At 46.1% G+C, this 15,232-nt stretch overlaps 1 protein-coding gene across 1 annotated transcript in view; it reads left to right on the forward strand.

Moving 5' to 3' along the window:
• The window catches only part of LOC139264777 (casein kinase II subunit alpha), a 101,205-nt gene that overhangs the window by 57,911 nt on the left and 28,062 nt on the right, over positions 1-15,232 (forward strand). The window contains exons 5-7 of the mRNA XM_070881896.1: positions 1,177-1,278; positions 5,826-5,876; positions 7,961-8,020. Coding sequence (XP_070737997.1) covers positions 1,177-1,278; positions 5,826-5,876; positions 7,961-8,020 — 213 coding nt within the window. The remainder of the gene's footprint in view (positions 1-1,176; positions 1,279-5,825; positions 5,877-7,960; positions 8,021-15,232) is intronic.

Consider the following 15,232-nt stretch of genomic DNA (forward strand, 5'->3'; position numbering starts at 1 on the left):
AGCGTTGAACGTCTACCAACACTGCATTACTTAGTCCTGTGCGCGCTCTCTTGCATTTTTCCTTTTCCTCTTGCTACAGTCCAGTTACTTCCCTATCTCAGTCTCGCTGTTGAGGGGAGCGGGATTGGATGGTTGATTGGAGTCTCCATTGGATTAGACTGCCACCTAGTGGTCAACCAGCAGTGGCAGGACTGATGGGCTGGGCCCAGGCAGTAGCGCTGCACTTGCAGTAAGGGGGAAGCAGTCGGGTATGTGGCTCTTGTATTGGACTGTTCAAACACTTAAGGACTCGTTTTAAGAGTGGAAGCAAGTCTTCCTCGATTCTGAGGGACTGCCTATGATGATGATGCAGGAAGCTCCCACAAACAGCAATGTGATAATTACCAGATAATCTGTTTTAGTGATGTTGATCGAGGGTTAAGTATTGGCCAGGACACCGGGGTTAACTCTGCTGCTGCTCTTCGAAATAGTGCCATGGGATCTTTTACGTCCACCTGAGAGGTCAGATGGGGGCCCCGGTTTAATGTCTGAGGGCGGGGGTGGGCGGGTGGGTGGGGCCGGGGGGTGGGTGGAGAAAGAGTAAAAAATGATTTGGGCCCCCACTCAGGCAAACTGCAAAGGGAAGTCCTCTTGCATTGCTTACAATTTTACATCTAATAAGTAATAAAGACTTGCATTTATATAGTGCCAAAGTGCTTCACAGCCAGTGAAGTACTTTTTGATGTGTTGTCACTGCTGTAATGTAGGGCAATGCAACAGCCAATTTGTGCATAGCAAGAGAATTGCGATAATGGCCAGATAATCTATGGTGTTGGTTGAGGGATAAATATTGGCTAGGACACGGGAGAACTCCCCTGCTCTTCTTCAAAATAGTGGCCGTGGGATCTTTCACGTCCACCTGAGAGGGCAGACGGGGACTCGGTTTAACGTCTCGTCCGAAAGAAGGCCCCTCCAACAATGCAGCATTCCCTCAGTACTTTCCCTCTGACAGTGCAGCACTCCCTCAGCATTGCACTGGGAGTGTCAGCCTAGATTTATGTGCTCAAGTTTCTGGAGTGGGACTCGAACCTTTGACTCGGAGGCAAGAGTGTTACTAGCATACGGTCTACATCCCAAGGGCACTGCGTTTGTTTGACGAATCCCATGCCAAGACTTACTGAATTCTTTGTTCCGCAGCCAGTGAAAAAGAAGAAGATAAAGCGAGAGATCAAGATTTTAGAGAACCTGCGTGGGGGTCCCAATGTCATAAACCTGCTGGACATAGTGAAGGACCCAGTGGTGAGTACCGAACATTACCCAGGGGCTTTTCCTGCAGCCTCCGGGCTCACAGCAGGGTCAGGGGTCATCGATCGCCCTCTTTACCCGCTGGCAGAATGGCCCGCTTGCTGACTGTACCTGAAGCTGTGGAGAGGAGCCCCGTGTTAGAGTACCTGTTTTCAATTGGGTGGGGAGGAGGGGCCTTGGGAGTCTGTGGCATTGTTTGTTCAGTCAGGTCTGGGGTTGGCCATGGGGCGGGAGTATCGGTTTTGTGGGTGTATTGTCTACACCTGTGAGTATGCTCACGGGTTTGTGGAGCTGTTGAGTTGTGAGTGGCTTAGCCAGTCACATGATGTTCACAAGACTCAATAAAACCCCAGCCTGTTTGGTTCGGGGGGATCCATGATGAGGCAGGTGGGTGCACTGACTGGTAATGTGTGGTGCGATTGTTAAACTTTTGCTAATAAATCAACTAGTTCTTAATAGCAACGTGTTGCTATGAATTCTTAAGCAAAGAACCCATAAAGCAAATACATTGCAGCGGGCAACGGGAGCGGGTTCTGACCGGGAGAAAACTCCTCGTCTAAGCTGCAGAAGGTCACTCGGGAGAGCTACGGGACGAGGAAGACCATTCAACTCATCTGTACTTGTCTGTCCCTGAAGAACCCGCAGCAAAATGCTACTTAGGTGTCTCCATGGTTTGTTGCCTGCACCCCACCTGGAGGCCACTCCATGAGTTGATCATTCTTGTTCAGGGAAGAAGAATTTGCTAATTCTTCCTGAATTTAGTGAGGTGAGAAATGATTGCAAGACTTCTGGTCACACCGAGCGGCTGTTCCTGTGAACTGCACCAGATCAGAGTGTTATAACTTGGAATTAATTGGAGGAGAGAATTGGTGGCATTGCTCAAAGTTTGACCAGTGCTTCACATTACCACCAGGAGCCCCCTTGAATGAATACAATATCACTGCACTAACTTTCTTTCAGAGATGAGGGGGTTGACTTATGAGGAAAAAGTTGAGGTAGGTTGGGCCTTTACTCATTGGAATTCAGAAGAATGAGAGGTGATCTTATCGAAACATATAAGATTATGAAGGAGCTTGACAAGGTGGATGCAGAGAGGATGTTTCCACTGATGGGGGAGACTAGAAGTAGAGGGCATGATCTTAGAATAAGGGACCGCCCATTTAAAACACAGATGAGGAGGAGGAATTTCTTGTCTCAGAGGGTTGTAAATCTGTGGAATTTGCTGCCTCAGAGAGCTGTGGAAACTGGGTCATTGAATAAATTTAAGACAGTTTCTTAAACGATAAGGGGTTATGGGGAGCGGGCAGGGAAGTGGAGCTGAGTCCATGATCAGATCAGCCATGATCGTATTGAATGGTGGAGCAGGCTCGAGGGGCTGAATGGCCTACTCCTGCTCCTATTTCTTATGTTCTTTCTCATAGTTCTCCATGAATACAAGGAGAAGTTTAGAGCAGTGGGTGTCGCGGCCTCCCATCTCTGCGATCTCTGGGTCCACCTGCTGCGTTTCAGTCAGTTGTTTGTCTCGTGATAAAACCCAGAGAAAGAAAAGTCCATTTGCCCCAGCATGCCCTCTTCATCTGGGACCCACCTCATGGTTCCACCATGCACCTCCCTCCCAAAATTCAGCTGCATTCTTCCAGCCCCTCCAGCGAGCTGCTGTCCCTCCTAACCTGCAGCTGACCCCTCCCCATCAATGTGTCCTTTGAACCTTAAGATTAAATCAGGGCAGCAATTTGCCGCAATTCCAATGTCCCGTAAATGCAGGGTTCGTCAGAGAGGCTGGGTCTGAGGAGGTAGCAGATTGAGAGCGAGAAAGTGAGAGGGAACGGGTGAGTTGAGGGAGAGAGAGGAGTGTGAGGGAACGGGTGAGTTGAGGGAGAGAGAGGAGTGTGAGGGAACGGGTGAGTTGAGGGAGAGAGAGAGGAGTGTGAGGGAACGGGTGAGTTGAGGGAGAGAGAGGAGTGTGAGGGAACGGGTGAGTTGAGGGAGAGAGAGGAGTGTGAGGGAACGGGTGAGTTGAGGGAGAGAGAGAAGTGTGAGGGAACGGGTGAGTTGAGGGAGAGAGAGAAGAGTGTGAGGGAACGGGTGAGTTGAGAGAGTGACCGTGATCGTAGAGTATAAGGGATGGTTTTCTAGACTAATATGTCGAGGAACCAACTAGAGGGCTTGGGAGTTCTGTAATGAGAGGATTAATTAACAATCTTGTTGTGTAAGGCCCCTTGGGGAAGAATGACCATAATATGTTAGAATTTTTCATTAAGATGGAGAGTGACAGTTAATTGAGAGACTAGGGTCCTGAACTTAAAGAAAGGTAACTTCGATGGTATGAGACGTGAATTGGCTAGGATAGACTGGCGAATGATACTTAAAGGGTTGATGGTGGATAGGCAATGGCAGACATTTAAAGATCACTGGATGAACTTCAACAATTGTACATCCCTATCTTGCGTATAAAGCGGGGAAGGTGGCTCAACCGTGACTAATAAGGGAAATTAGGGATAGTGTTAAATCCAAGGGAGAGGCATTTAAATTGGCCAGAAAAAGTAGCAAACTTGAGGACTGGGAGAAATTTAGAATTCAGCAGAGGAGGACAAAGGGTTTAATTAGGAGGGGGAAAATAAGAGTACGAGAGGAAGCTTGCTGGGAATATAAAAACTGACTGCAAAAGCTTCTATAGATATGTGAAGAGAAAGAGATTAGTGAAGACAAATGTAGGTCCCTTGCAGTCAGATTCAGGTGAATTTATAATGGGGAACAAAGAAATGGCAGACCAATTGAACAAATACTTTGGTTCTGTCTTCACAAAGGAAGACACAAATAACCTTCCGGAAATACTAGGGGACTGAGAAGGAGGAACTAAAGGAAATCCTTATTAGTCAGCAAATTTTGTTAGGGAAATTGATGGGATTGAAGGCCGATAAATCCCCAGGGCCTGATAGTCTGCATCTCAGAGTACTTAAGGAAGTAGCACGAGAAATAGTGACAGGATCGATCCAAGTCAGCATGGATTTATGAAAGGGAAATCATGTTTGACAAATCTTCTAGAATTTTTTGAGGATGTAACTGGTAGAGTGGACAAGGGAGAACCAGTGCATGTGGTGTATTTGGACTTTCAATAGGCTTTTGACAAGGTCCCACACAAGAGATTGGTGTGCAAAATTAAAGCACATGGTATTGTGGGTAATGTACTGACGTGGATAGCGAACTGGTTGGCAGACAGGAAGTAGAGAGTTGGAATAAACAGGTCCTTTTCAGAATGGCAGGCAGCAACTAGTGGGGTACCGCAAGGTTCAGTGCTGGGACCCCAGATATTTACAATATACATTAATGATTTAGATGAAGGAATTGAGTGTAATATCTCCAAGTTTGCAGATGACACTAAGCTGGGTGGCAGTATGAGCTGTGAGGAGGATGCTAAGAGGCTGCAGGGTGACTTGGACAGGTTAGGTGAGTGGGCAAAAGCATGACAGATGCAGTATAATGTTGTTAAATGTGAGGTTATCCACTTTGGGGGCAAAAACACGAAAACAGAATATTATTTGAATGGTGACAGATTAGGAAAAAGGGGAGTTGCAACGAGACCTGGGTGTCATGGTACATCAGTCATTGAAAGTTGACATACAGGTACAGCAGGTGGTGAAGAAAGTAAATGGTATGTTGGCCTTCATAGCTAGGGGATTTGAATATAGGAGCAGGGAGGTCTTACTGCAGTTGTACAGAGCCTTGGTGAGGCCACACCTTGAATATTGTGCACTGTTTTGGTCTCCAAATCTGAGGAAGGACATTCTTGCTATTGAGGGAGTGCAGCAAAGGTTCACCAGACGGATTCCCGGGATGGCAGGACTGACATATGAAGAAAGACTGGATCGACTAGGCTTATGTTCACTGGAATTTAGAAGAATGAGAGGGGATCTTGTAGAAACATATAAAATTCTGACGGGATTGGACAGGTTTAATGCAGGAAGAATGTTCCCGATGTTGGGGAAGTCCAGAACCAGGGGTCACAGTCTAAGGATAAGGGGTAAGCCATTTAGGACCGAGATGAGGAGAAACTTCTTCACTCAGAATTGTGAACCTATGGAATTCTCTACCGCAGAAAGTTGTTGATGCCAGTCCGTTAGATATATTCAAGAGGGAGTTAGATGTGGCCCTTCTAGCTAAAGGGATCAAGGGGTTTGGAGAGAAAGCAGAAATGGGATAAAGTTGCATGATCAGCCATGATATTGAATGGTGGTGCAGGCTCGAAGGGCAGAATGGCCTGCTCCTGCACCTATTTTCTATGTTTCTATGAGAGAGTGTGAGGGAACAGGTGAATTGAGCAGCACAGTGCTTAGGCAGCCAGTGAGTGATTCTCTCGAGCCAAGCAGCATAGCAAATGGCATTCGACCAATGAACTCCATGTGAAGCTTGGTTGGAAATGGTTGATAAATGTTAATGCAGTCTGGAGTGATTCTTCCTTTCTAAACAGACCTTATTTAATTATCCGCAGGACTAAAAACATTCTTCTTTTCTTTCCATGTCTTGGAATGGACCTTTCTCAGTCTCGGACACCTGCGCTAGTGTTTGAACACGTAAACAACACAGATTTCAAGGTAAGTCCAATCATGGTTTGTTTTGGACGGTGAGTGCAGGAGGTGTGTACAAACACTGCAAGGTGTGGATGCAGGTAGAATGTTTTCGCACAGTCGGAGGCCATTCAGCCCATCGTGTCTGTGCTAGCTCTTTGTTTCAACAATCCAAAACTAATCCCACTACTCTGCTCTTGCCTCGTAGCCCTATCCGCTTTTATCCTGCAAAAGGACAGACAGGCTAAGTGAGTGGGCAAACATTTGGCAGATGGAGTATAATGTTGGAAAGTGTGAGGTCATGCAGTTTGCAGGAAAAAAAATCAAAGAGCAAGTTATTATTTAAATGGAGAAAGATTGCAAAGTATTGCAGTACAGCGGGACCTGGGGGTACTTGTGCATGAAACATACAAAGTTAGTATGCAGGTACAGCAAGTGATCAGGAAGGCCAATGATATCTTGGCCTTTATTGCAAAGGGGATGGAGTATAAAAGCAGGGAAGTCTTGCTACAGTTGTAGAGGGTATTGGTGAGGCCACACCTGGAATACTGCGAGCAGTTTTGGTTTCCATATTTACCAAAGGGTATACTTGCTTTGGAAGCAGTTCAGAGAAGGTTCACTCGGTTGATTCCAGGGATGAGGGGGTTGGCTTATGAGGAAAGGTTGAGTAGGTTGGGCCTCTACTCATTGGAGTTCAGAAAAATGAGAGGTGATCTTATCGAAACATATAAGATTATGAGGGGGCCTGACAAGATGGATGCAGAGAGGACTTTTCCACTGATGGGGGAGACTGGAACTAGAGGGCATGATCTTAGAATAAGGTGTCGCCCATTTAAAACTGAGATGAGGAGAAATTTCTTCTCTGAGGGTTGTAAATCTGTGGAATTCACTACCTCTGAGAGCTGTGGAAGCTGGGACATTGAATAAATTTAAGACAGAGATAGACAGTTTCTTAAACGATAAGGGGTTATGGAGAGCGGGCAGGGAAGTGGAGCTGAGTCCATGATCGGATCAGCCATGATCGTATTAAATGGTGGAGCAGGCTCGAGGGGCCGTATGGCCTACTCCTGCTCCTATTTCTTATGTTCTTATGTTTATTTGCTCTTCCCTCAAAAGGTGCAGTGGTTTCTGCCTCACCACTCCCCTCTGTTTAATGACATGCCCCCCATCCACCATCTTAAACATTCACTCCCCCCCCCCCCCACCCCCCAACAGCACAGTGGGAGCACCTCACCTTATAGACTGCAACAGTTCAAAAATATGTTTATCCAGCTTCCCCTTAAATGCATCGATACTATTTGCCTCAACTACTGCCTGTGGTAGCGAGTTGCACATTCTCACTACATTCAGACATATGGCCCCTGGTTCTAGTTTCCCTACAAGTAGAAACAGCTTCTCTACATCTACCCTATCAAACCCTTTCACAATCTTAAACACCTCGATCAGGTCACCTCTCAGCCTTGACTTTTCTAGAGAAAAGAGCTCCAGCCTGTTCAGTCTTTCCCGATAGTTATAATCTCTTCAGTTCTGGTATCATTTTTTTTTTCCCCTCCTAAAATGTATTACCTCACACTTCTCTGCATTAAATTGCATCTGTCACCTGCCTGGCCATCCCACTAACCCGTCTTCCTGAAATGTTTCCAAGGCCCTGTAACTGTTGCCAAACGTCCCTACTTTGTGCTGTCGGTAACGTGTTGATATCCTGTACGTTACAGCCAGGTTGAGAGACTGGAAGAATGAGATGGAGGCTGGGGTGAGAGTAATTTAATTTAATTTTTAATAAAAAAAAAAGGACCAGGCCACCGCCCCAGGATCCTGGAACGTCTTTGAGAATTAAGTGTGTGGTGGGGGGGGGGGTGTGGGGGGGGGGTGTGGGGGGGGGGGGGGGGGGGGGGGGGGGGTGTGGGGGGGGGGGTGTGGGGGGGGGGGGGGGGGGGGGGGTGTGGGGGGGGGGCGGGGTTAGTATCCCAGATGATCCAAGAGGTCACGCCCTTAACCAGACACCACCTGCGAAATGGTCTGTGTTCCTGACGCACGTGCCAGCCCTTGGCAGGGTCGGGGTGAGAGGCAAGATTTGCTCGGATAACGTGTGACCGTTCTCACTTCCACAGCAATTGTACCAGACGTTATCAGACTACGACATTCGATTCTACATGTATGAGATTCTAAAGGTGAGGAGCCTCTTTGCTTGCAGGTGTGTGTGACCTTGGAATTCTGAGTGCTGCTTTGTCCAATTCTCTGTGTGTCGTCGTCATAGACGGTCCCTCGAACGAGGATGAGTTGCTTCCACATGAGTTCACAGATCTTTCAATGAAGGACCCGATATTCCAGTCCTGAACTCCAATTGAGGGGGTGGGAAGATGCCTGTGCATGGAATTTTTAACATGTGACCATTGCACATCAGCCACCACACGGGCTCGACAGAGCTCGGCCTTTATCCAGTGGCGAGGGTTAACCAGGACGGCTGGAGATCAGTACTGCTGCACAGACCTAGTGCGCGCACATATTGCAGTGTGGGCTGGCCCCTCGCCTCTTCTGGGCCCTGTATCCTCGACAGGTTGTGCCTTTCTTCTGAAGACCTATTTTGGGTCACCAGTCTTGTATGGTAACCCAACTCAATCCAGGCTGGTGAAAGCGTCTCGTTTGTGTTGCAGAAACGTGATGTGAAACTACGGAGCGATGTGGGGGTTTGGGATGAGAAAATAAATGTTGCTCGGGAGGGGAAAGGGCTGTGTGGATCAATGGGAATATGCAGGAGTATGAACATAAGAAATAGGAGCAGGAGTAGGCCACTTGGCTCCTCGGGCCTGCTCTGCCATTTAATAAGATCATAGCTGATCTGATCATGGACTCAACTCCATTTCCCTGCCCGCCCCCCATAGCCCTTTACTCCCTTATCGCTCAAAAATCTGTCTATCTCCGCCTTAAATATATTCAATGACCCAGCCTCCACAGCTCTCTGGGGAATAGAAATCCACAGATTTACAACCCTCTGAGAGAAGAAATTCCTCCTCATCTCAGTTTTAAATGGGCGGTCCCTTATTCTGAGAATATGACCCCTAGTTTTAGTTTCCCCTATGAGTGGAAATATCCTCTCTGCATCCACCTTGTCGAGCCCCCTCATTATCTTATATGTTTCGATAAGATCACCTCTCATTCTTCTGAACTCAAATGTGTATAGGCCCAACCCACTCAAACTATCTTCATAGGTCAACCCCCTCATCTCTGGAATCAACCTAGTGAACCTTCTCTGAACAGTCTCCAATGCAAGTATATCCTTCCTTAAATTCGGAGACCAAAACTGTACGCAGTACTCCAGGTGTGGCCTCACCAATACCCTGTACAGTTGTAGCAGGACTTCTCTGCTTTTATACTCCATCCCCCTTGCAATAAAGGCCAACATTCCATTTGCCTTCCTGATCACTTGCTGTACCTGCATACTAACTTTTTGTGTTTCATGCACAAGGACCCCAGGTCCCTCTGTACTGCAGCACTTTGCAATTTTTCTCCATTTAAATTATAATTTACTTTTCTATTTTTTCTGCCAAAGTGGATAACCTCACATTTTCCCACATTATACTCCATCTGCCAAATGTTTGCCCACTCACTTGGCCTGTCTATATCCCTTTGCAGATTTTTTGTGTCCTCTTCACAATTTGCTTTCCCACCCATCTTTGTATCATCAGCAAACTTGGCTACATTACACTCGGTCCCTTCATCCAAATCATTAATATAGATTGTAAATAGTTGGGGTCCCAGCACTGATCCCTGCGGCACCCCACTAGTTACTGTTTGAAAACCGGAAAATGACCCATTTATCCTGACTCTCTGTTTTCTGTTAGTGAGCCAATCCTCTATCCATGCTAATATATTACCCCCAACCTCATGAACTTTTATCTTGTGCAGTAACTTTTTATGTGCCACTTTAACAAATGCTTTCTGGAAATCCAAATGCACCACATCCACTTATTCTCCCTTATCCACCCTGCTCGTTACATCCTCAAAGAACTCCAGCAAATTTGTCAAACATGATTTCCCTTTCAAAAAAACCATGCTGAATCTGCTTGATTGAATTATGTTGTTCCAAATGTACCCCTACTGCTTCCTTAATAATGGACTCCAGCATTTTCCCAACGACAGATGTTAGGCTAACTGGTCTATAGTTTCCTGCTTTTTGTCTGCCTCCTTTTTTAAATAGGGGCGTTACATTTACGTTTTCCAATCTGCTGGGACCGCCCCAGAATCCAGCGAATTTTGGTAGATTACGACCAATGCATCCGCTATCTCTGCAGCCACTTCTCTTAAGACCCTAGGATGTAAGCCATCAGGTCCAGAGGACTTGTCCTTATTTTACTGAGTACTAATTCTTTTGTGATGGTGATTGTATTACGTTCCTCCCTCCCTATAGCCCCTTGATTATCCATTTTTGGGGTGTTTTTAGTTTCTTCCACCATGAAGACCGATATAAAATATTTGTTCAACCTCTCTGCCATTTCCCTGTTCTCCATTATTAATTCCCCAGTCTCATCATCTAGGGGACCAACATTTACTTTAGCCACCCTCTTTTCCTTTTTGTGTACCAATAGAAGCTCTTACAATCTGTTTTTATATTCCGTGCTAGTTTACTTTCATAAGAACATAAGAATTAGGAACAGGAGTAGGCCATCTAGCCCCTCGAGCCTGCTCCGTCATTCAACAAGATCATGGCTGATCTGGTCGTGGACTCAGCTCCACTTACCCGCCCTCTCCCCGTAACTCTTAATTCCCTTATTGGTTAAAAATCTATCTATCTTTGACTTGAAAACATTCAATGAGCTAGCCTCAACTGCTTCCTTGGGCAGAGAATTCCACAGATTCACAACCCTCTGGGAGAAGAAATTCCTTCTCAACTCGGTTTTAAATTGGCTCCTCCGTATTTTGAGGCTGTGCCCCCGAGTTCTAGTCTCCCCCACCAATGGAAACAACCTCTCTGCCTCTATCTTGTCTATCCCTTTCATGATTTTAAATGTTTCTATAAGATCACCCCTCATCCTTCTGAACTCCAAGAAGTAAAGACCCAGTCTACTCAATCTATCATCATAAGGTAACCCCCTCATTTCTGGAATCAGCCTAGTGAGTCGTCTCTGTACCCCTTCCAAAGCTAGTATATCCTTCCTTAAGTAAGGTGACCAAAACTGCACGCAGTACTCCAGGTGCGGCCTCACCAATACCTTATACAGTTGCAGCAAGACCTCCCTGCTTTTGTACTCCATCCCTCTCGCAATGAAGGCCAACATTCCATTCGCCTTCCTGATTACCTGCTGCACCTGCAAACTAACCTTTGGGATTCATGCACAAGGATCCAAAAAGAGTTTCATGCACAAGGACCCCAAGGTGGATGACCTCACACTTTCCGACATTGTATTCCATCTGCCAAACCTTAGCCCATTCGCTTAACCTATCCAAATCTCCTTGCAGCCTCTCTGAGTCCTCTACACAACCCGCTTTCCCACTAATCTTGGTGTCATCTGCAAATTTTGTTGCACTGCACTCTGTCCCCTCTTCTAGGTCACCTATGTATATTGTAAACAGTTGTGGTCCCAGCACTGATCCCTGTGGCACACCACTAACCACTGATTTCCAACCGGAAAAGGACCCATTTATCCCGACTCTCTGCTTTCTGTTCGCCAGCCAATTCTCCATCCATGCTAATACATTTCCTCTGACTCCGCGTACCTTTATCTTCTGTAGTAACCTTTTGTGTGGCACCTTATCGAATGCCTTTTGGAAATCTAAATACACCACATCCATCGGTACACCTCTATCCACCATGCTCGTTATATCCTCAAAGAATTCCAGTAAGTTAGTTAAACATGATTTCCTTTTCATGAATCCATGCTGTGTCTGCTTGATTGCACTATTCCTATCTAGATGTCCCGCTATTTCTTCCTTAATGATAGTTTCAAGCATTTTCTCCACTACAGATGTTAAACTAACCGGCCTATAGTTACCTGCCTTTTGCCTGCCCCCTTTTTTAAACAGAGGCGTTACATTAGCTGCTTTCCAATCCGCTGGTACCTCCCCAGAGTCCAGAGAATTTTGGTAGATTATAACGAATGCATCTGCTATAACTTTCGCCATCTCTTTTAATACCCTGGGATGCATTTCATCAGGACCAGGGGACTTGTCTACCTTCAGTCCCATTAGCCTGTCCAGCACTACCCCCCTAGTGATAGTGATTGTCTCAAGGTGCTCCCTTCCCACATTCCTGTGGCCTGCAAATTTTGGCATTGTTTTTGTGTCTTCCACTGTGAAGACGGAAGCAAAATAATTGTTTACGGTCTCAGCCATTTCCACATTTCCCATTATTAAATCCCCCTTTTCATCTTCTAAGGGACCAACATTTACTTTAGTCACTCTTTTCCGTTTTATATATCTGTAAAAGCTTTTACTATCTGTTTTTATGTTTTGCGCAAGTTTACCTTCGTAATCTATCTTCCCTTTATTGCTTTTTTAGTCATTCTTTGCTGTTGCTTAAAATTTTCCCAATCCTCTAGTTTCCCACTAACCTTGGCCACCTTATACGCATTGGTCTTTGATTTGATACTTTCCTTTATTTCCTTGGTTATCCACGGCTGGTTATCCTTTCTCTTGCCGCCCTTCTTTTTCACTGGAATATATTTTTGTTGCACACTATGAAAGATCTCCTTAAAAGTCCTCCACTGTTCCTCAATTGTGCCGCTGTTTAGTCTACTTTAGCCAACTCTGCCCTCATCCCACTGTAGTCCCCTTTGTTTAAGCATAGTACGCTCGTTTCTGACACAACTTCCTCATCCTCAATCTGTATTACAAATTCAACCGTATTGTGATCACTCATTCCGAGAGGATCTTTTACGAGGAGATCGTTTATTTTTCCTGTCTCATTACACAGGACCAGATCTAAGATGGCTTGCTCCCTTGTAGGTTCTGTTACATACTGTTCTAAGAAACAATCCCGTATGCATTCTATGAATTCCTCCTCCAGGCTACCCCTTGCGATTTGATTTGACCAATCGATATGTAGGTTAAAATCCCCCATGACTACTGCCGTTCCTTTTTCACATGCCTCCATTATTCCCTTGATTATTGCCCGCCCCACCTTGAAGTTTTTATTTGGGGGCCTATAAACTACGCCGACCAGTGACTTTTTCCCCTTACTATCTCTAATCTCCACCCACAATGATTCAACATTTTGTTCATTGGAGCCAATATCATCCCTCACAACTGCCCTGATATCATCTTTTATTAACAGAGCTACCCCACCTCCTTTCCCTTCTTGCCTATCTTTCTGAACCGTATGTTTAATTCCCAGTCTTGGCCACCTTGCAACCATGTTTCTGTAATGGCCACCAAATCATACCCATTTGTAATGATTTGTGCCGTCAACTCATTTACTTTATTTCGAATGCTGTGTGCATTTAGGTAGAGTGTTTTCATCCTAGTTTTTAAACCATGATTTTTAGTTTTGACCCATCCTGCAGCCCTTTTATATTCAGTGCCCCTTTTTGTTTCTTGCCTTTGGTTTCTCTGCCCTCCACTTTTACTCATCTCTTTTCTGTCTTTTGTTTATGTCTCCTTTTTGTTTCCCTCTGTCTCCCTGTTGGTTCCCATCCCCCTGCCATATTAGTTTAACTCCTCACCAGCAGCACGAGCAAACACTCCCCCTAGGACATTGGTTCCGGTCCTGCCCAAGTGCAGACCGTCCAGTTTGTACTGGTCCCACCTCCCCCAGAACCTGTTCCAATGCCCCAGGAATTTGAATCCCTCCCTGCTGCACCACTGCTCAAGCCACGTATTCATCTGCGCTATCCTGCGATTCCTACTCTGACTAGCACGTGGCACTGGTAGCAATCCCGAGATTACTACTTTTGAGGTCCTACTTTTTAATTTAGCTCCTAGCTCCTTAATTTCGTCTCGTAGGACCTCATCCCTTTTTTTACCTATGTATTTCATAATCTATCTTCCCTCTGTCATTTTTTTAGTCGTTCTTTGGCTTTTAAAAGTTTCTCAATCCTTTTGCCTCCCACTAGTCTTGGCCACATTGTATGCCCTTGTTTTCAATTTGATACCATCCCTTATTTCCTTAGTTAGCCACGGATGGTGATCCCTTCTCTTACAGTCTTTCCTTCTCATTGGGATACATTTTTGTTGCCTGTTATGAAATATTTCCTTAAATGTCTGCCACTGCTCATCAATCGTCACATACTTTAATCTATTTTCCCAGTCCAATTTAACCAACTCTGCCTTCATACCTTTGTAGTCTCCTTTATTTAAGCTTAGGACACTAGTTTGAGATCCAACTTTCTCACCCTCCAACTGAATTTGAAATTTAACCATGTTATGGTCACTCATTCCTAGAGGATCCTTTACTAGGAGATCATTTATTGATCCTGTCTCATTACACTGTACCAGATCTACGATAGCCTGAAGCTGGGGCAGGTTGCTGATCAGGAAACTCTGGTTTGTCCACTCCCCAATTTTTTAAAAATTATTTATTCCTGGGAGGTGGGCGTAACATTTAATGTCCATTCCTAGTTCTCCTGGCTTGATGTAGCTGAGTATTTTGCCACTGTGGGATTTGTACTCACGATCTCTGGATTATTAGAATTGTGATGTGCACGGTATAGTGCTTGGCCATACAGACCAGAAAACCGTAGGGTTGACTCTTTGTGCTGTTAGTAAAGCCCAACGTGGCCAGCAGTTGGGGTCTTGTAATGGCCGCGGGGTGCTGTGGGCTGGAGTGGGAGGGGAGCAGCCTTGGTTCCTGCTCTTAATCCAGGGCTTCTCTTCCGGCGAGAGCACATGTGGCTGTTGGGTGAGAACAGGATCAAGCTTGGCTGCGATCGTCTTCCATGTCAAATAAACTGCCGCCACCTCCATCTGGGCTTTCTCATCTAGTGTGGCTATTTACGGGGATAATGCAGGAAAGTGGAGTTGAGGTAGAAGTTCAGCCATGATCTCATTGAATGGTGGAGCAGGCTCGAGGGGCCGAATGGCTTACTCCTGCTCCTGTTTCTTATGTTATATTCTATTTGGTGTAGGGTGGCCATTGGCGGTGGAATCAGACCCCAGTGAGGGTCAGCACCTTTAACCTTACCCCAGTGAGGGCCGTCACCTTTAACCTTACCCCAGTGAGGGCCGTCACCTTTAACCTTACCCCAGTGAGGGCCGTCACCGTCAACCTTACCCCAGTGAGGGCCGTCACCGTCAACCTTACCCCAGTGAGGGCCGTCACCGTCAACCTTACCCCAGTGAGGGCCGTCACCGTCAACCTTACCCCAGTGAGGGCCGTCACCGTCAACCTTACCCCAGTGAGGGCCGTCACCGTCAACCTTACCCCAGTGAGGGCCGTCACCGTCAACCTT

Source organism: Pristiophorus japonicus, chromosome 5, assembly GCF_044704955.1.
Source record: "Pristiophorus japonicus isolate sPriJap1 chromosome 5, sPriJap1.hap1, whole genome shotgun sequence".
NCBI lineage: Eukaryota > Metazoa > Chordata > Chondrichthyes > Pristiophoridae > Pristiophorus > Pristiophorus japonicus.